This window comes from Syzygium oleosum, unplaced genomic scaffold, assembly GCF_021117445.2.
Source record: "Syzygium oleosum isolate NSW1041296 unplaced genomic scaffold, Sole_v2.1 Sole_v2.19, whole genome shotgun sequence".
Classification (NCBI taxonomy): Eukaryota; Viridiplantae; Streptophyta; class Magnoliopsida; order Myrtales; family Myrtaceae; genus Syzygium; species Syzygium oleosum.
This window is the reverse complement of record NW_026607503.1, coordinates 3,450,856-3,471,398: the sequence shown is the minus strand read 5'-3', so window position 1 is coordinate 3,471,398 and position 20,543 is coordinate 3,450,856. Positions and strand designations below refer to the sequence as shown.

General features: G+C 42.0%; 4 protein-coding genes across 4 annotated transcripts in view; 2 read left to right on the top strand and 2 right to left on the bottom strand.

The window, feature by feature from the left end:
* The window catches only part of LOC115693714 (U2 small nuclear ribonucleoprotein A'), a 60,289-nt gene that overhangs the window by 25,086 nt on the left and 14,660 nt on the right, over positions 1 to 20,543 (bottom strand). The gene's annotated exons all lie outside the window — the stretch shown is intronic.
* The window catches only part of LOC115693710 (eukaryotic peptide chain release factor subunit 1-3-like), a 71,045-nt gene that overhangs the window by 46,666 nt on the left and 3,836 nt on the right, over positions 1 to 20,543 (top strand). The gene's annotated exons all lie outside the window — the stretch shown is intronic.
* On the top strand, positions 10,063 to 13,508 carry LOC115693718 (UPF0481 protein At3g47200-like). Its single transcript, XM_056319983.1, has 3 exons — positions 10,063 to 10,780; positions 12,444 to 12,652; positions 12,752 to 13,508. Exons 1-3 carry the CDS (start codon positions 10,127 to 10,129, stop codon positions 13,281 to 13,283), a joined length of 1,395 nt encoding a protein of 464 aa, XP_056175958.1. The 5' UTR covers positions 10,063 to 10,126; the 3' UTR covers positions 13,284 to 13,508.
* On the bottom strand, positions 17,834 to 19,562 carry LOC115693711 (histone-lysine N-methyltransferase ASHR2). The gene has a single exon (XM_056319979.1). The coding sequence runs from the start codon at positions 19,506 to 19,508 to the stop codon at positions 18,219 to 18,221; it is 1,290 nt and encodes a 429-aa protein (XP_056175954.1). The 5' UTR covers positions 19,509 to 19,562; the 3' UTR covers positions 17,834 to 18,218.

Below are 20,543 nucleotides of genomic sequence, written 5' to 3'. Positions count from 1 at the left end.
TAGGCCTTATAAGCAACCCCAGGACTCCCCCCTAAGCGATGTGGGACAGAGACATGCCCCCCTTGCCATCCTAGAAGCCTGCTAGGAGCCGCTCCTTGTCCAAACTCTTGAACCCGGCGACCACTCCCGACCCTCATCGGATCGGGTTGTTACATTCTTTCCCCCTTCGGGCACAGCGTCCACGCTGTGGATCCACACACGGTCGGGAGTCGGCTCTGATACCACCTGTAACACCTCGGTTCTACACTGTGTAATATTATCCGCTTTGAGCCCACTGACTCTCACAGCTTTAAAACGCGTTACACAGGATAGGCCACCCAGGCCTTATAAGCAACCCCAGGACTCCCCCCTAAGCGATGTGGGATAGAGACATGCCCCTCTTACCATCCTAAAAGCCTGCCAGGAGCCGCTCCTTATCCAGGTTCTTGAACCCCAACAACCACTCTCCGTCCTCATCGGACCGGGTTGTTACATTATTGCTACCGAAGTGCGATAGAAATTAGGTTAAACAGAATAATCGAAACGATAACGAGGAACAAATTGTTCTCTCAATCGATTAACAATCGATTTTAAAACATCCAAAAAACTACCGCCTCTCAAAACCCTAAAAACAAGTTTATAAATGGTGTTAACCCTAATGACCAAAAAAACGCAAAAAAATACAAAAATACCCTTAATTCGAAAATTACTAAAATAATTGAAAAAAATCATCTAAACAACCCCGAATCGCGAAAATCCATCGTTAATCGTAGCCAAAGGCTACATGTATTGATAAGCACGCCGTTTCGCTTCAGCCGACCAAATTTGAGCTCAATCCAACATTGTTGACTTCAAACCCACCGATTCGTCTAATCGCATAACAGGTCAACCGGTCCCCCTAGGTGCATCATCCTCCCCTGCTAGAGAAAGATTCGTCCTCGAATTTGCTTCGCCTTCATTGTCGTCAATCTCTTCAGGATCTTCTTCCTCTTCAGTGTAGTAAGGTGATAAATCTGCTACATTAAAAGTTCCGGATACATTATACTTACCCGGCAAATTGATCTTGTAAGCATTGTCACTAATTCGCTCCAAAACTCTGAAGGGTCCATCAGCTCTAGGTTGAAGCTTGCTAAACCTACCCGCTGGAAATCATTCTTTCCTAAGGTGAATCCAAACTAGATCATTTTCCTTGAAGACGACTCTTTTCTTGCATATATCCACGCGCTGTTTATACTTCATGTTCTGCCTATTGATCTGATTATGGACCTGGAAATGCAGCTCTTTGATATGCTTTGCATGTTCTTCAGCTTCCGAACTAAATTGCTTGAGAATTGGTATCAGTGTGAGATCCAATAGAGTAATTGGATTATGCCCATAAATCACCTCAAATGGAGTCTTGCCTATAGTTCGGTTCTCTGATATGTTATATGCAAATTCTGCCTGAGGCAATGTCAAGTCCCATTGTCGCGGATTATCTCCAATCAAACTCCGCAGCAAATTCCCTAAGCTTCAATTGACAACTTCTGTTTGACCATCAATCTGAGGATGATGAGATGAAGTAAACTTCAAACTTGTACCCATGTACCTCCAAAGAGCGCGCCAGAAGTGACTCACAAATTTCACATCACGATCTGAGGTTATGGACTTAGGAATTCCATGCAGCTTAACAATCTCCTGCAAAAACAATCGAGCAACCTGTGAAGCATCATAGGACTTGCTACACAGGACAAAGCGGGCCATCTTCAAGAACCTATCGATAACCACCATTATTGAATCCTTACTCCGCTGCGTTCTTGGCAAACCCAAGACAAAGTCAAGGCTGACATCCTCCCACGGTACAACTGGAACAGGTAGAGGCATATACGATCCTGCATTAGTACTCTTGGTCTTTGCCACATGACATGCCCTGCACCTCTCTATAAAATGTGTCACGTCATGCTCCATCCGAGGCCAATAAAAATGTTCACTCAACAAGACCTTCGTCTTATCCACGCCAAAGTGCCCAGTTAAACCGCCTGCATGTCCCTCAATAATAATAGATTCCCTCAAAGAACATTAAGGAATACACAATCTGTTACCCTTAAATAGGTAACCCTTCACGATCTGAAATTGCTGAAAATGCTCCGTTTTGCTCTTCTTCCAAATATTCCCAAAATAAGGATCATCAACATATAAATCTTTAAAAGTATCAAAGCCTAGAACTTTTACCTGCATCGTAGACAGCAAAGAGTGTTTTCTGCTCAATGCATTTGCCACACTATTTAGCACTCCTGCTTTATGCTTGATGGAAAAATTGAAAACTTGAAGGAACTCCACCCACTTTGCATGCCTTGCGTTCAATTTGTGCTGCCCATTGATGTATTTCAAGGCTTCATGATCAGAAAATAAGATAAACTCTTTCGAAATAAGATAGTGCCTCCAATGCTCCAATGCTCCAAACTCCTCACAATAGCATAAAATTCTTTATCATAAGTTAAATATTTCCTTTTCGCCTCATTCAACGTCTCACTAAAGAATGCTACAGGTTTACATTTTTTACTTAGGACACCCCCAATACCAACACCTGAAGCATCACAATGCACCTCAAAAATCTCATTAAAGTCAGGAAGCACGAGAACAGGTGCTTCAGTCACCTTCTTCTTTAATAATTGAAAGGCAGCTTCTACCTTCTTAGTCCACACAAATTTACTTTCTTTCAGACAATCCATCAGAGGTGCAATAATAGTACTAAAATCCCGAACAAATCTCCGATAAAAAGACGCAAGCCCATGAAAGCTACGTATCTCATGAATATTTTTCGGAATCTCCCAATTTGTAATAGCCTCAACCTTAGCTGGGTCCATATGAATGCTCTCCTTAGTTACTATATATCCCAAAAAGGTCACATGATCAGTCAAGAAGTGACACTTCTTGGTATTAGCATATAATTTCTGCTCCCTCAATGTCTCGAACACCCTTCTCAAATGCTGCAAGTGTTGATCAGTTGATGCACTATAAACCAAAATATCATCGAAATATACGACGAAAAACTGGCCAATAAAAGGACGAAACACCTAATTCATCAGTCTCATAAAGGTGCTCGGTACGTTAGATAACCCGAAAGGCATCACCATCCACTCATACAGACCATCTCGAGTTTTAAAAGCGGTCTTCCACTCATCTCCAGGACGCACCCTAATCTGATGATATCCACTCCTCAAGTCTATCTTCGAAAAGATAGTCGCTCCATACAGTTGATCAATTAAATCATCAAATCTCGGGATAGGAAAGCGATACCTGATCGTGATCTTGTTAACAACTCTGATATCCACGCACATTCTCCACGACCCGTCTTTCTTAGGAACCAACAAAGCTGGCACTGCACAAGGGCTCATGCTCTCTCGAATTGTACCATTTTCTAATAGTTCTTGCACTTGCCTCTACATCTCCTCATACTCCTTAGGATTCATTCTGTAAGCTGCCTTATTAGGAATAGCAGCTCCTGGAACGAGATCTATACAATGCTGAATGTCCCTCATGGGTGGCAATCCAGGTGGCAATTCCTCTGGTACGACATCAGCAAACTCCTCAAGTATAAGCAGAACTTGAGTTGAAATTTCTGGACTATCAAGATTCTGCTCCATGACTACAACAGAAAAAGCTTTAGGGCATTCATCGCCTTCTCTTGGAACTCTGATTTGGAAAGCAGATTACTTTTCCCTTCTTTTCTCAAATCTGAAGGACCCAGAGTAATGGTCCGGCCATCCTTCTTGAAGGTGTATGTATTTTTGAATCCGTCATGCTGTGTTTTCCTGTCAAACTGCCAAGGTCTTCCTAACAGAATATGACAAGCATCCATTGGAACTACGTCACCCCACACTTCATCAGTATATTTCTTCCCAATTGAGAACTGCACTAAACACCTCTTGCTCACTTTTACCTAATTCCCCTTCCTAAGCCATGACAGCTTATATGGTTGAGGATGTTCGACAGTTTTCAACCCCAACTTTTCTACCATAGTGGTAGATATTACATTCTCGCAACTTTCCCCGTCGATTATCATACTACATACTTTTCCCCCACTAGTGCACTTAGTACGAAAGATATTATGCCTGAGCCACGATTCATCATCTACCTCAGCAATATTTAAAACCCGACGCACAACTAAAGACTCACCAGAATCGGCATAGGCAATGTCCTCCAGATCTAGATCTGCATCTGCTTGCTCTCCATCAGATTCATCATAAGTTGGGTCTTCATCAAAAGTTGAATTATCTACAAGTGTTACAAACTGTCGGTTTGGACAATCAGCAGCAAAATGCTCGAGTCCTTGACACTTAAAACATCGCTTACCTGCAGCTCCTCCCCTGCTAGATCCAGCACTACCCTGCTCTCCTTTTGTTGCAGATTTTGAACCAGCGCCCTTAACTGCTGCCAGGGCTGAAGAACTCCTTGCTTTCCCTTGGGACTCTTTATCTGACCACTTGGAACTGCTGCCTAACCACTTAGAATCGCTGCTAGACCACTTAGACTTACTGCTCTTTCTTTTAAACTGCCCTTCCACCTTTAGGGCTAGTCTGCATACATCCTCATATGTCCAATACTGCTCTAATTGAACAACATCAGATATCTCATATCGCAACCCTGCCAGATATCATGCAATCGTTTGCTCGTCTTCCTCCACCACATCACAACGCATCCGCAAGCGATCAAATTCTTCTGTAAATTCCTCAACTGTTTTATTACCTTGCTTGACATTATGATACTCGATAAACGTCTCTTGCTTATAATAGGTAGGCAAAAAAAATTTATGCAATAACTTTTTCATCTTCTCCCAGCGATCCACCTTCGACTTCCCCTCTCTAGCGCATTGCTTTTTCACGTGTTCCCACCAAATCGAAACATGTTTCGCAACCTAATAGCCACTAACTTCACTTTTTGCCTCTCAATTATGTCTTTAAGATCAAAAATCCGTTCTACCGTATGCAATCAATCAATAAACTCATCAGGATGAGCCTTACCATTAAACTCGGGAATCTCGATCTTCATTCCGAAATTTTGAGAAAAGCACTGATTTTCAGGTCGTACTCCTCGATTCCGCCCCTGGTTCAGAACCTCGAAATGGTTTACGTCCTCCTCTTCATCATCGGATGGATCCTCAGATTCTGCTTCTTCTTCGGATTGAACGCCCAACCTCGCCTTCGCAAGTTGTCACTCCAAATCCTGGATTCGTCTTCTTTGTTCTTCAATTTCTACGTCTCGCAGATCTCTTAGACGCGGTTGGTCGTCTGCTTTAGGAGCGCCTCCACGCCCCCGACCACCACGAGCCTACCGTCCACGACCGCGATTCTGTTCAGCCATTGATTCAAGCAATCTGTGCTCTGATACCAATTGATGCCGAAGTGCGATAGAAATTAGGCTAAATAGAAGAATCGAAACGATAACGAGGAACAAACTGTTCTCTCAATCGATTAACAATCAATAAGTTTTCAAAACATCCAAAAAAACTACCGCCTCTCAAAACCCTAAAAACGAGTTTTATAAAGGGTGTTAACCCTAATGACAAAAAAACGCAAAAAAAAATACAAAAATATCCTTAATTTGAAAATTACTAAAATAATTAAAAAAACCATCTAAACAACCCCGAATCGTGAAAATCCATCGTTAGTCGTAGCCTAAGGCTACGAGTATTGATCAGCACGCCATTTCGCTTCAGCCTACATCGTTGACTTCAAACCCGCCAATTTGTCTAATCGTATAACAGGTCCACTGGTCCCCCTAGGTGCACCTAGGGGGACCGGTATTGAAATGACCCACATGTCAATTTTCAATGGTTGGAATTAAGGACTTCGTAATTTGCCAGCCACGGAAGGGCATGACATCTCCCGTGTTATTGCGATTGAACTACTCCTTAGAATGGTGAAACATGCCAGAGCCTTCCTAGAGGAGCGATTCTGACGTTTTCGCTAATCCAATCTAATTGTCGCCTACGAAATAATATCGTTCTAAATGAAATAAAATGAATTTATAATGTTTGATATGTGAAAATTCTGTTCCATTAAATAGGGAAACTTTAAAAGCCGGTTTTTCTCATTTCAATGAAAGTGTTTCATAAGCTCTACTTCATCGATATAATAAATAGAGGCCATTGTAATGTAAAATATGAATGAGTGGCCTATCATTCTAAGTCGGATATTCTATTACACTTCGGATTGTGCATGATGTTATCTTTGGCGTCCGCATTTCCTTTGACCTTTTATATATGGGAATAAAAAGTTAGGGGAAAGAACATAAAGAAGTATAGTGGAGGAAAGGAAGAAAGGAAGAGAGAGGGAGAGAGATTTTTGTTGAAAGAAAAAGGAAAATTAAAAGAAGATAAGAGAATGGAGGAAATGTTGCTTTCAAAAAAATTGAAAAACTGTCATACTTCGTTATCTCCAAATATTTCCTATTAATTTCGGAATTTGGACTAGAACCTCATCACTCTCGTTCAAAAGTAGATAGAAAGGAGATGATAGGTAGAAAGGACAAATCTAGTAACGGAGCAAAAGGTGACCCAACCCAATTTAAGATTCAATAAAAGCCGGCTAGGGTGGTTGAGGTAATGAAGAGCAAATATAGACAGGCTTATCGAGTCCTTTCGAACTGACATGTATATTTAATATAGTCCTTTCGAAATGACATGTATATTTAATATAGTACTAGAATATATTGGATGCAGCTCGATATTCACGTGAGTCATGCTCCACTCCATTCAATGACCGCCGTGTGCCTGCTCACCTTCAGTCTCTTCGTCTCTCTCTTCTGCGCCTGACATTTCTCCTCTTCTTCTTCTTCTTCTTCTTCCTTTCTTCCTTTCAGCCATTGCCATTTTCAATAGCCATGCCCCACGAAGGCCCCACCACCAGCCACCGCAACCTCATGCTGGCCTTGCCCAACTGTGAAGTGGATTTGCTTTCTTTCTTGCCTTGTGGAGTTAAGGGAGGGGTTATCTTGAGTTTCTTCCTATTGGGGTTTTGCTTGTTCTGATTCTGAATTGGTGAGAAAAATCCGGCTTTTATTAGGCGTTTTAGATGATTGTGGAATTAAAAGGGAGGTCTTGATGTGCATTTTGATTTCTTCATCGGATGGTGATTCCCTCCCCGAATATTTAGTTCAACTTATAAAATTGACTTTGCCATACTAGTTTGATTTTGATTTGAGTTTTAATACATCTTTTTGCTAGAAATAATTTTTCTCCATATGAAGCCAGTGGAAGATGATCATAACTTATCTTGTGTGCCACCTGAAGTTATTTTATAAGAAGTTACCTAATTGTCTGAGCTAACTAAGCATATACATTATCGGAAAGTCACTCTTTGTGAATTTTTTTTTTTCGCTACGTGAGACATATATACAGAAAAAAGGGCGTTGAGTTCTAAAAAGGATCTCAAGTATGAAATTTAGATTATCCCAAGGGCAAAAACATTTGTGGAGTCCGTACCAAAATCACATTAAATGCCCTCGATTCAATAGGTGGATGGCGCGCGCGCAATTCGATTCCCACGTTTTTCATGGGACGTACCTAAACATTTTTTGTCTTTACCTGGTGCACAAAAAGTGACCCCATAACATTATTCCCATATTAATTTGATTGGTTGGAATTAGTCGCTTTCGAATGAAGTCGACATCTTTTACGAGATTTTTGTGTTTACTGTTGATTAATTATAGCAGTCATAGCATATCCGGGTACTTATCCATTAGGGCTTGTTGTAAAATTAATGCAAAAACTAACCGGATCTTTCCTATTTCTTTTATGCATGTTAAAATTTGTGACTCATAATATGTTATTATTCTCACGGTAGCCCAAAGATTATTATGCTAGTAAAGTCTTTTCCATTTCTTTTATGCAGATTAAAATCAAGAAAAAATTGAACCCTTTTCTTTATATGGCCAATCAACAGTAGTGTCGCTCGTACGGCATTTGGAGGAGTCAATCTCTTAATTGATCAATGTTGGATCTTTAAGTAATTGCCACCGCTCCAAAGAGATTAGATAAAGTAAAATAACAACCCTTTTCTTGGTTGAACTCCTCTGGCACGGCTCCGATAGGTATTCAGTGAAGAATTCTAATCCGCTTCTTTCAATTCGGGTCGAGTCTCATACGTGGACACATCTTTTAAGAGAGCTCTGATTGGAGCTCATAAATGCTCGCAGTCAATCACGCTTAGGTGATCTGAAACTTAAAAAAATAAAACCCACATTAATATTTAGTTTAACTTAGAAACCTGACTTTGCCTTCATGGTTTTTTTTATTTTTAATTTGAGTTAAAATATATATCTTTTTGCTTAAACTAATTTTTCTCCGTACCAAACCGGGTGGAGATTTTTGAATTTCACATTCAATGATTGCAACCCATGTTGTGTTCCATCATAAGTTAATTTATGAGAAGTTATATGATTGTCCTGAGCTAATTGAGCATAGATATATTTTTCATTGTGAATTTTTTTTTTCCATACAGGCGTTGTATAAACAGGAAAAGGGTGTCGAGTACTAAAAGTGACACCTCAAATAAAAATCTAACATATCCCATATAGACGAGATAAAAAATTTTACCAAATAAATATGAAGAAAAATACTACTATAAATCTAGTGTCACATCAAATATCAAATATGCAAAGTTCATACCTCAATCAGGATTGCATGTACTCAATTGAAACGACCCTTTAGATTTAAGCAGACACTTGTGGTTTATTGAATCTAAACGCTCGTACGCGGTCACAAGATGTCGTGCTTCGTGTGCATGTAAATCATTTCCTACGGCTTCCATGAAACATGCTTAAACACTTTTTCTCTTTACCTCATGCACAAAAAGTGACTTATACATAAGCCCGTCAAACGGTTGAGCCAGATTCGATTCAAATTGATTTATTTAACTTGTTATGATCAATTTTTATACATTACAAATTGAATAACTTATACCTAACCCAACATGTACTCGACTTATACTCGCCCCAACCTGAAACCCAAGTTAGCAATTTTTTTCGCCATAAATTGTTGTATTTGAATAATGCACCGGCTCTATGAACCTATATTCAACCCGATGCATAAATTATCGATTTCAAAATCAATCGTGCTCATAGAATACGATAGTAACATTGCGTGAAAAATATGAACAAGAACAGAGGATCCGATCAATTTGGTGCCCAATCGTCCGGCATTGATTGATAAACATCAAATTAATTAGATTCTACGGTATTTCGAGACCCTTGATTGGCTTACTTTTTAAGGAGTATACATGCATGTCGATTAGGCGTACATCAAATTCACAGAGCATTGGCAGCGAAAATTCCTACAATATGTTCACGGTTACAACTTTTGGCTCGAAACTTTTGTACGGATAATTCGCGAAAGAGCTATCTATCATCTACATTGGGGTTGTTCCTAATAGGAAATGAGAATAAACAACAATTTTGTCCCGGAGACTCGTAGACTTTGCACACGTGGGAGGAGGGCCCACCGAGACTTTGCAACGTTCTCAAATCGACTGCCCCTTTCCTTTATTGCTGGGGGAGCCGGAGAGCGAGCGAGAGGGTCAGATTGGGCCCCATTCTGTGGTGGACCGTAGTTTCTGCACCGGCACGGATCTTTGGTGGTTGGTCAAGAATTAACTTCACCACAGAAGAAAAATCAAAGCTCGCATGTGGCCTCTGCGGCTTGGCCATTTAATATACAGAGATACAAGGACAAGGAGCTTCACGAATGCACCTTCCGGACTCTTCGTCTTTCCTAATAAAAGAAAATTATCTTTAGGAGTTTTACATCCATCTCAAAGTCGAGAGGAGGACCGAAATGAAACCTTACTTGAGGCCAATGTTAGTTGGATACGGGGAAAATCTTAATCTATAGTTAATTGGGTTTTTCAACCATTTACTGGAAATAGATTATGAAGTAACAGTTCTTGATCACCTGTGAAAATAACAGTACGTTTGTGACACGGTGATTCAAAAATTATTATGCTAGTAAAGTCCATTATTAAATTTTGAACTAACATTACTCAACTCATTTCATATGAGTTAAAACGGGGTCAACGATCATTTTGACACCTTTGTTTATAAATAGGTGGCCGGCATTGGGCTCAAGCAACCCCAAACTTCATACACTCCTCCAATTCCGTCTCTCTCCATCATGGATCGTGCTCCTCTTCTCTCAATCAGAACAGAAACTTGTGGAACCTATGAGACACCCTCGCCGCCTTCCCCGGACCCGAACGAGACCAACCAGATCGTCCCAGCCAACAACAGCATGCCCTCCATCGAGCAACAGAACTGGAAGGATCCGTCCATCTACAAGGTCCCCGCCCACATCACCATCCTCAGACCTGAGGCCTACCAGCCGCAGGTTGTCTCTTTCGGCCCCTACCACCACGACAAGGACCAGCTCCGTCCAATGGACAAACACAAGCGCCGCGCACTCCAACAGTTCCTCGATCGATCCAAGAAGTCCGACAAGCCCTTCTTCGAGTCCCTGAGGAAGGTGGAGCATGAGCTCAAGGACAGTTACGACGAGCTGGATCGGAAGTGGAAGGAGTGCACGGGAGACCAGTTCCTGGAGTTGATGATCATGGATGGCTGCTTCATGCTCGAGATCATGAGGACCACGATAGAGGAGAAGCACACGATAGGGGAGAAGCATGGCTATGCGCCCAACGACCCCGTCTTCAGCATCGACAGGCTAAAATACAGACGGTCGTTCATAACGCGGGACATGTTGATTCTGGAGAATCAGCTGCCGATGCTAGTGCTGTATGAGCTGGTCGCCATCGAGAGCGATAACAAGAAGGTTAGTTTCTTAGATTTCGTTCCATCGTTAGAGAGGTTATTGCATGCACATAAACCGCCATACTATGTTCACCTAACAGTACATCTTTCTGATCTCACATGAACCTCACATGGAATCCATCAAATCTAATGCTCTAAAAATGTTGGATGCACGGTTCGAGATCATTCGACAATTTCATTCTTAAATCTATCACTGAGAGAAATCGTAATTTTGCTTGTATTGCTCATCGTTAGTACAAATATATTTATAAGACATTGAAGGAAAAGGGAAAATTTACCAAATATCTCTTAACTAATTATAAGAGATATATCAAATATTGTGCTAGCTAATAAATCCTAGCTAATGATAACTAATATATCAAATTTTAAACAAAAAGGAATGCCCAACTTGCTTATGAGAAATGTGAACCGATCTTGACCCAGCGCCTTGGTAAAAATGTTTGTCAGTTAAAGTCTAGTGGGTACGTGCTTGGTTCTAATGGCCCCCGACTATACATATTCTTGAACAAAGTGGCCGTCATTCGCAATATGCTTTGTTCGTACGTGAAATACCGGGTTTTGTTGCAATGTGTAAAGCGGCTTGGTTATCGCAATAAAGATCCATTGGTTTGTCGTGTAATACCACGAGGAACGCAAGTAAGTGTGCAACCAAATCAATTCACTAGTGGCAATTGGCATAGCGCGATATTCAACTTCAGTAGAGTATTGAGAAACTGTGATTTGCTTCTTGGTTCTCCAAGACATGGGACAATCACCAAGCATGACAAAGTAACACGTGATTAAATGTTGAGTGATCGGGCAACTCGCCCACTCGGAATCACAAAAGGCGGTCAAGTGAAATAAAGTTGGGACTAATAACAAAATCTCTTATCCTGGGTTTTTCTTGAGATATAGAAGAACTCGTATAGCGGCTTCCCACTGCTACTCCTTCGCTTCCTACATGAACTAGGAAAGTCAAGTGATATGATAAAAATTAACGAAGACGTATGTCTCTAATTTTTCCTTCATCAAATAAACCCAAATTGCCCAACTATAATTATCAACAGTACAAACTTTATACAAGGCATTGATTAACAGAAAAGGAAAAGGGAAAATCTACTATATATTTCTTAACTAATTATATGAGATATGCCAAATATTATGCTGACTAATAAATCCTTACTTATGATAACATATACACTGTAAGGAAAGTAAATCTTTAGCAACTCTTTTCTAATAGTCACCTCTACAGGAGACTTTCTTTTTTCCTTTTGGGTTAATACCACAAAAAATCTCAAATTGGTACATATGTGATAAATTTACCCAAAACTAATTTTTGTACCATAAAAACCCCAAACCGATACGCTTATGACAATTTTACCCTTCATTAGTTTTTCGTTAAATTTTATGATCAAATTTCTGAGTTGAATGACACATGGTAGTTGACAGGTGTACCAATTTGAGGTTTTACTCTCTGTTTATCATAGGTGTACTAGTTTATGATTTTTCGTGGTATTAATTTAATTTAATGAAGAGTAAATTTATCATATATACTAATTTTAAATTTTTTGTGATTAATTATTAATTTTGAATTTTTCACGATATTAACCATTTCTTTTGAGAAAGTAGCATCGACGCAACAACGATCTTGTATTCAATGCACTGACTTGACTCCAACATCACAGGACCAGGAAGACGTCAACAGGCTCATCCTCAAGTACTGCTCTGCAACAGAAAAAAAGTACTGCTCTGCGACAGAAAAAAAGTACTGCTCTGGCAGGCCCATCGGCAAATGCCTGCATGTCCTGGACGTCTTCAGGAAGGGTCAGCTGATGATGACTACCAAGAAGGTCCAGCACGACCTGGAAAATGTGGGGCTTCAGGCCACCGAGGAGAACGAGGAGACAATCCCGTTGGCCAGGGGGAAGATAATCGGGTCGGCCATCCAGGAAACTGAGGAGATAATCGGGTCGGCCCCCAAGGAGACCGTGCCGATAATCCGGTCGGCCAATGAGCTCCACAAGGCCGGGATCCAGTTCAAGACGAGCCCGACCGGCAGTCTCGAGGACATCTCCTTCACCGGAGGGGTCCTGAGGCTCCCCGTTATCAAGGTGGGGGACCACACCGAGTCCATGTTCCTCAACCTTATGACTTTCGAGCGCTTGCACATCGGGGCTGGGAACGCGATCACAGCCTACGTCACCTTCATGGACAACATCATCAACAGTGAGCAGGATGTCGCACTGCTCCACGCCGAAGGCATCATCCAGAATGCCCTCGGGAGCGACAAGGCTGTCGCCAAGCTATTCAACTCTCTGTGCGAGGGAGTGCCGCTCGCATCCAACAGCAGCCTTGACGCCGTGCAAGAGAACATCGGTATGCACTGCGAGACGCGCTGGAACAAGTGGAAGGCTCATCTCAACCGAGACTACTTCGGGAGTCCTTGGGCTATATTGTCTCTCATTGCCGCCATCTTCCTCTTCATCCTCACCATAATTCAGACTGTATATGCCGTGCTCGGCTAAATTTGAACCCTCCCGTTGCCTTCGTATAATAATTTCTTTTTTCCATTTTTAGGTTTTTCTTCTAATGGCTGATGCTCGATAATTATCTGGTGATTGGTTGTTGATTGTTGTCATGAATAATTGTCCTCCTGTTTTTAGTCGTGCTTATTTCCTTCTCTAAATGTTTTGAACGATGGACATTTTGGATGTTTATGTATATCATTATCAGATGATTCTCTTGTTTCAGTCGTCTTCATTATTCTCCAATTTGGATAGGTAGTCTGAAGGATGACAAAGTTTTGGGCAAATGAAATCTTCCACTGCAACATTTTCTTTTTGATTAAATTTTGTTGAAGTTGTGGCCAATTTATCCAGGAAAGCCAAGACTCTACAAGTTTTTAGATCTGTAGTGAGTAGTTATAGTTTGTGGTTCTAGCTAAGTTGGTGGGTGTTTAGAAGTAATGGCTAAAAATCTGCCCGACATGTAAAATGAAGCAAATTTCTCTGTTTCCGACGGAGATTCTTAGCAGAAGAGTCGATTTGGAAGGACTATAAAAAGGCTACATGCTCGTTCATTCATGTTCAGATCAACTACAGCTCCATAAATCCCTTGTACCAATCATTTTGATAATAGAAGCAGCTCCAAAAGCTCCTTCCTTGTTCCTTTGCTGAGTAAATTCCACAGACATACACCAAAAGCTAACGGTGGTATCAGAGCCTCATTCGGTTGGTGTTGGGCTTGAGTCCTATCCACCTACTACTAAAATCACCCACCTAAATATCCGACTCCTAAACAATGGCCAACTCTACCTCACTACCATTCCTACTTTCGACGAAAATAACTATATTTATTGGAGCATTAAAATGACTACTTTCTTCATGGCACAAGATTTCTTGGACATCATGGAGAAAGGATATGTGGCTCCGTAGGAAGGTACAAGCTTCCGACGGAGCAACTACAAAAAAGTTGCAAGGGCTCTGCATGTCATCCAACAAGCACTCTTGGAAACAATATTTCCACGAACCATTGGAGCAAAGACCACAAAGACGTATTCTAAAATAACGCAAGAGAACAAAATCACTAGAGAAACTAAACGAGGAATAATAAGGAAAGATTTACGCGATTCAACCCGACCATCAGCGGCCACTTGACGGGGAGAGCCAACTGCAAATAATCCACCAATCAATTTGAGAATTACAGAGTTCACAACATTCAAGTGTTTCCCTGCCCAAGATTACACTCAAATCCGTAGTGTTTGGCTTCACATAATTGCTCAATAAACAAAACACGGAGAACTCCAAACACTCGCGTCTTCACGAAGAAAACGCCTAAATTTGATGTCTGCACAAACTTCACCCAATGTTCGGATCTCCTCTGTGCCACCAACGAAAAGAGAACTCCACTTTAAGGCTTGAAGAAGTCAACGGCACACACAGCCCCACGCAAATCCACGTTTCTCTTTTCACTTCTGACGAGCACCAACATATCCATATTAGGGGTGATCAGTTCCCCATCCAATTTGCTTTTCAATTCCACCGGTCCAATCTAGTCCAATGGAACCAGACCAACCAACTGATTGTATTTATTTCTTCAATTTCTTACACTTACTATTACGTCAAACAGTCAATGCACTATACTAAAACTTTTTAACCTTGCTGATTAATTTCCTTTAGGATTAATTTCCTTTAGGACATTGAAATGAAGAGTTATTTATAAACATGGGATCAAGAGTTCGAAATTTCGAATTCATTTTATTAATGATAAAAAATATATATATGTAGTCAGTCTGGTCCGGTCAGTCCGGTTCAGTTTGGTTCCTTTGGCACAGGACCGTCTGGACACCGGTTCCACTTTTAGAAATTAGAAACCGGACCGACACTCCCGGGGACCGGACTAAACCGGCCGGATCAGTCTGGTCCGGGCGGTTCCTGGTTTGAGCGGTCCGTTTTGCAAGTCCCTAATCCATACAAACTCCTATTTTTTGTTCGGCTATAAGGAGTCCAGTTAATGTGCGGCTTGGATAAGATTACAACAGCCCCCTCTATCAGTTCTAATCCAAATAGGATAAGTGTGCTGGGCTTTAATCCAACAAGATCAGTTTAACAAACCAATTTCATCCTCCAATCGGATTGGATTTTGTATACAGCTCAAACTCGTAACAAGATATAACGACATACTAAAGAAGAGTTCCAAGACACAACAAAGGCCTGTGCCATTAGATTTCAATCTCTTCAAAATGCTAAAATAAACAATTATGAGACTCTCAAACAATAATGTGGAAGATTAGAAGGACAAGTAAATCAAATGAGGGCTTATGGAGATGATATCGGGGTAGTAGAAAAAGTATTTGCAACACTTATTAGACATATACAATCCTATTGTCACCTCTATAGAATAATCTAAGGGTTTAAAAACCATGTTAGTGAGTGAATTAATTGGATCTCTAGAGGCGTATGGAAAAAGACTAATGCTACAAGATGAAGATTCCGTTGAAAGTGATTTTCAGCCTAAAATAAACATGCGGTCTCATAAATCTAAAGAGGGTATAAGGAGCTCGTGGAAAAATAAAAGAGAAGGAGAAACCTCTTCGAAGGAAAAAAAAAAAAAAAATCTACCCTGCAGTATTTGCAAGAAAATAAATCAGTTAGAAAAAGATTGTTGGTTTCTAGATAAACCAACCACAATAGCCCTCACGTAAAAGATATAGCCACGTATAAAAAAAATTTTGGTTGAAAACAAATTATCGAGCTAATTATGTTGAAGAAAAGGAAAATACGGATAATATGTTCAGCGCAAGCGAACTGGCAAACGTCGAAAAAAATTATACATGTTGATAGTGGTGTAGTAATCACATGACTGTGATGAACTATGTTCAACAATATTGATACATCTGCGAAAACCCAAATGAGATTGGGCAGCAGCGCATTAGTCAATGTGAAAGGAAAATTGAAACAATTAAAGGCCGAAGATATTATTCATAACGCAGATCTAGTCCCTAGTCTAGCACAAAACTTTTACTCAGTGTGGGCCATATGACACAAAATGGTTATTCTTTATATTTTAATGGAGATACATACACCATCTACGATAAGTACAAAAATCAAATTATTGCCTTTGTTAAATTGGAGAATAAGAACTTTCCAATTCGATGAAAATATGACGAAAATATAGCTATGAAAACTCAAGTTGATTTTGACCAAAAGAACTCGAGTTGATGATTCATGGTTATGGCACCGGAGACTTGGCCACTTCAACTTTTACTAAGCTAAAGATTTTCCATCAGAAAAAATATGATGAGAGACTTTCATCTTAGATGTTTGTGAAGGCTGTCTCATTGGAAAATAACAAAGGCAGTCATTCGCATCTGGAAGTGCATGGAGTGCTATAAAAAACCATTGAAACTTAGTTCATTCTGGATGTATATGGTCCAATGAGGACCCCCGCACCCAGCCGATATAAGTATTTTATTCTCTTCGTCATCGGGTCTACTTTCTTTGAGAAAGATCAGAAGTTTTCTCGATTTTCAAGAAATTCAAAAATCACGTCGAGAAGCAAAGTGGGTGGGAATCAAGATCCAATGAAGCACCTAAGGCATCAAATACAACTCCAACGAGCTCGACAAATTCTGTGAGGACTAAGACGTTCATGATCAACTAATAGTTGGCTGTGCCTCATAGCAAAATGGAGTTGCAAAAAAAAAAAGGAATAGAACCGTCATGAAGATGGCAAGGTCCATGCTAAGGGAGAAAAGACTTCCTAACTCATTCTAGGCAGAAGCAGTCTAGAACAAAACTCCAGTCGAAACATGGATCGGGCAGAAGAAGACAAAGAGGAATATTCATCAGCTACAGAGACCAGTCAAAAGGCTATTACGTCTATAATCTAACAACAAAGAAGCTGATGATCAATCAAAATGTGGAGTTAGACGAGACTGTCGCTTGGAACTAGGAGGAAGAGAAGATCGAGAAGTATGTCACTTTGCCAGACATACCACCAGCACGTGACGAATCTGTTGCTTCACCTTTTCCTTGAGGAGCCTTTTCCTTGAGTTGTCGACTCAAACTCAAGGAAAAGGCGAAGTTCCTTACATGGGTGAGATTAGGGACAAGGGGCAAAGACCATCGAGCTTCGATTAGAGAAACTAGCACCATATGCCAGACATGTCTTTGGCCGTCAAACGAGTGATCGAAGAAGAAATGGAAAATTCACCAGCTCACAAGTCAAAACACAACCAGGCCATATAGCCCCAAGGACGAGGATGACTCGCTGAAAAAACCTGTCCCTTAAGATCCACAAACAGCCTTTATAAAGACAGTTAGAAATCGCGAATGCTGCACAGTCGAATCAAAACACATATGGCAATTTTTTTCACCTCCCAAACATCATTTGGTTGGGAAATCATGTGCCGCAATATCAGATCAAATTACTTTTCATCAGATTCAACCACCTTTTCTAATGCCAAAGAGCTGCAAAATCTGAAGATCTGACAACTGTGAGCAACTTAGTCAACTTATAGGATTCACAGAACATTCAAGTCTATCAGTACGCATACTTGATTTCATGAAGGAACTCATGGTAAAACTTCCCCTTACTTCATTTATCAGATGTTACACACTATCCTCAATGTAAATAAAGAAAGAAAATTCACCTCCGGAGAATAATAGCTCCACCATAGTCACATTGCACATGGCATTCGGCATTACAAACTCAATTTTTTCCCTCAAAATGGGTGACAATAGAAACTCAAGAGTACTCGCAATCCACAACTTTCGCCACAAGAACATTGGATTTTGAAGCAAAGTTCTACAAGTTAGCCAACCAGGTCCCTCTACTGTTATGCATCGACTCACAGCTGACTTGGCTGGAGAGCTAGGCTAAGGGATGCATTAGAGAGAAAAACATGGAAGTGAGTCTATGAGTAGAAGAGCTTCATACAAGATCAAAAATGGGGGAGCTCACTCGTCCATATCCTCTTCTCCATCGGCTTCCGTCTCTTCATCCGCATTCCTGAGCTGACCGCACACATTACACTCCATTACATCAGAAGGTGCGCTGTTCGACGGAGGCAAAGGAGCCATCGTCCCGCCGCAGTTCTTCCTGTTGCACATATACCTGATGAAGAAATACGCATGGGGGAAATCGGTCTCTTTCTCCTCCGCAATACCCGCCTCCGACCCGCTCATCTGTTCATCGGCGTCCTCATCCATCCCTTCACCATCGCCATCGTCGTCTTCGCCACTCTCATTGTGCTCATTCTCCTCATCGGACCAATTGGCCTCGACCTTGCAGCGATCGCAGTCGCAGGCGAACCCATAGTCTTCCATCAACCTTCTCTGCCTATTCGCATAATTCAAGTTGACCGGAAAATAACTCAAGCAGATCTCTCTCCCTTGAGGAACATCATGGATCATCCGCACGATTATATCAGCATTGCCATCGGAAGCAGAGTCCACGTAGTCAAATCTACAAGCATTTGGCAGGCAGTCGTGGTTGAAGAACGAAGCTCTAGGATAAATACCGTAAGCTCTCACCGATCTCTCCCCATCCACTTCGCCGCCGCCGCCGTCCTGCGACGAAACCGGCTCCATCAAACCGAAAGCATTGAGCTTGTCCCTCGACAGCAACGCGACGATCATCTCAACAGAAAACCCCCGAGGAAAAGGCGAAGCCGGCGGAGGGGGAGGGCAAACCGAGGCGAGCAGCGGATGCAGGAACAGCGCGGCCGAGACGGTGTCGCCGCCGCCGCCGCTGCCGCCGGCGAGGGCCTCTCGGCCCCGGAGAGAGAGCAACAGCTGGAAATCGGAAGGGGAGACGGCGGCGAGATTGAAAGCGGCGATCAGGAACCGAGCCTGGACGTGGCGCTCGAGGGGCTGGCCGTCGAGCAGGGGGCAAGCGACCAGGCGGGACAGCGCGAGACAGGCCCAGGGGGTGTGCGACGTCGCGGCGGCGGCGGAGAGGCAGCCGGGGCCGCAGAACGCGTGGCGACCGCACGAGGGGCACGGGACGGCGCGCGACGTGGAGGGCTGAGGCAAGATTTTGAAGCAACCGTCGCAGTAGCGAGGAGTCGAAGAAGAAGAAGGAGGAGGAGGAGGCGGTTGTTTGGTGAAGGGAAGGGCGGAGTAGAGGAGGATCGGAGAGTCCCGGAGGACGATTTCGCCGCCGCGCAGCGGCCGGGCCGCCACCAGCGCCCGCCCCCGGCCGCCGATCTCGGCGAGGCTCAGGAGCGGAGCCGCTTCGTCCGCCATTGACAGAGCTTCGAGCAAGTTTAGGGTTTCTGATGGGCCAAGTGCCCGCCAAAATGCGTGTCTTTTTTGCCTTCGCCAGTTCAGGAAAAATGGGAAATCACAAAAGTGACCCCTCGCGGGCCTCGCTATTATGATTTAAATTAACCTGAGGGGCCAAAAAGAAATTATTTTAGATTCATTTCGATTTGAAACAAATTGGTTATCATCAAAAGAGGGGAAAATTCCAAAATTTGGTCCGAAGTGGGGTCATTTTCTCAAATAAAAGCTTGAAGTTGACATTGTCTTAAAAAAGGGCATGAAGTAGCTAAATTATCTCAAATAAGGACATTTGGGTAGCCAGTGACTATTCCGTCGTCGGATAAGTGGTATTTTAGTCAAAAAAAAATTATGAGTATATATTTTTTTGTGTTTTTTTTAACTTTCTTTTTCTTTTTCTCTTTTCTTTTTCCTTTTTTATTCTTCCCTCCCAACCATCACTGCGAGGTCGTCGGCCTCAGGCAAGGGTCGCCCTTGCCGGCGTCGGGCAAGAGTCGCCCTCGACGGCGTTTAATGAGAGTTGTCTTGCCTAGGTTGGGCGGTCGAGGGCGACCCTCCCCAGATCTAGCGAGGGTCGCCTCGCCTGGGCTAGCCTCGCCTTTGCCCGGGCTGGCCTCGCCTTCGCCTGACACCGGCGAGGGCGGCCTCCACCGGCCCTGGCGATAGCTAGCGGAGGGAAGAGAGGAAAAAAAAAAAGAAAAAGGAAAAGGAAAAGGAAAAGAAAAAAATAGAAAAGGGAAAAAAGAAAGAAAAAAATTTAAAAAAAATTAAAAGACGAAAATACCATTTGGCCAGTGAAGTCAGGTCTTTATTTGAGACTAATATGGCCACTTCAGGCTCTTATTTGAGAAAATGAGGGCACTTTCATGCCCTTATTTGAAATTTTGCCTCAAAAGAGAGATTATTGAATGGATTTCATCGATCTATTGTAAGTTTCCGTTAAATTTTACTGTTAAATTGCTAAGTTAGATGACACGTAATAGTTGACGGGTGTATCAG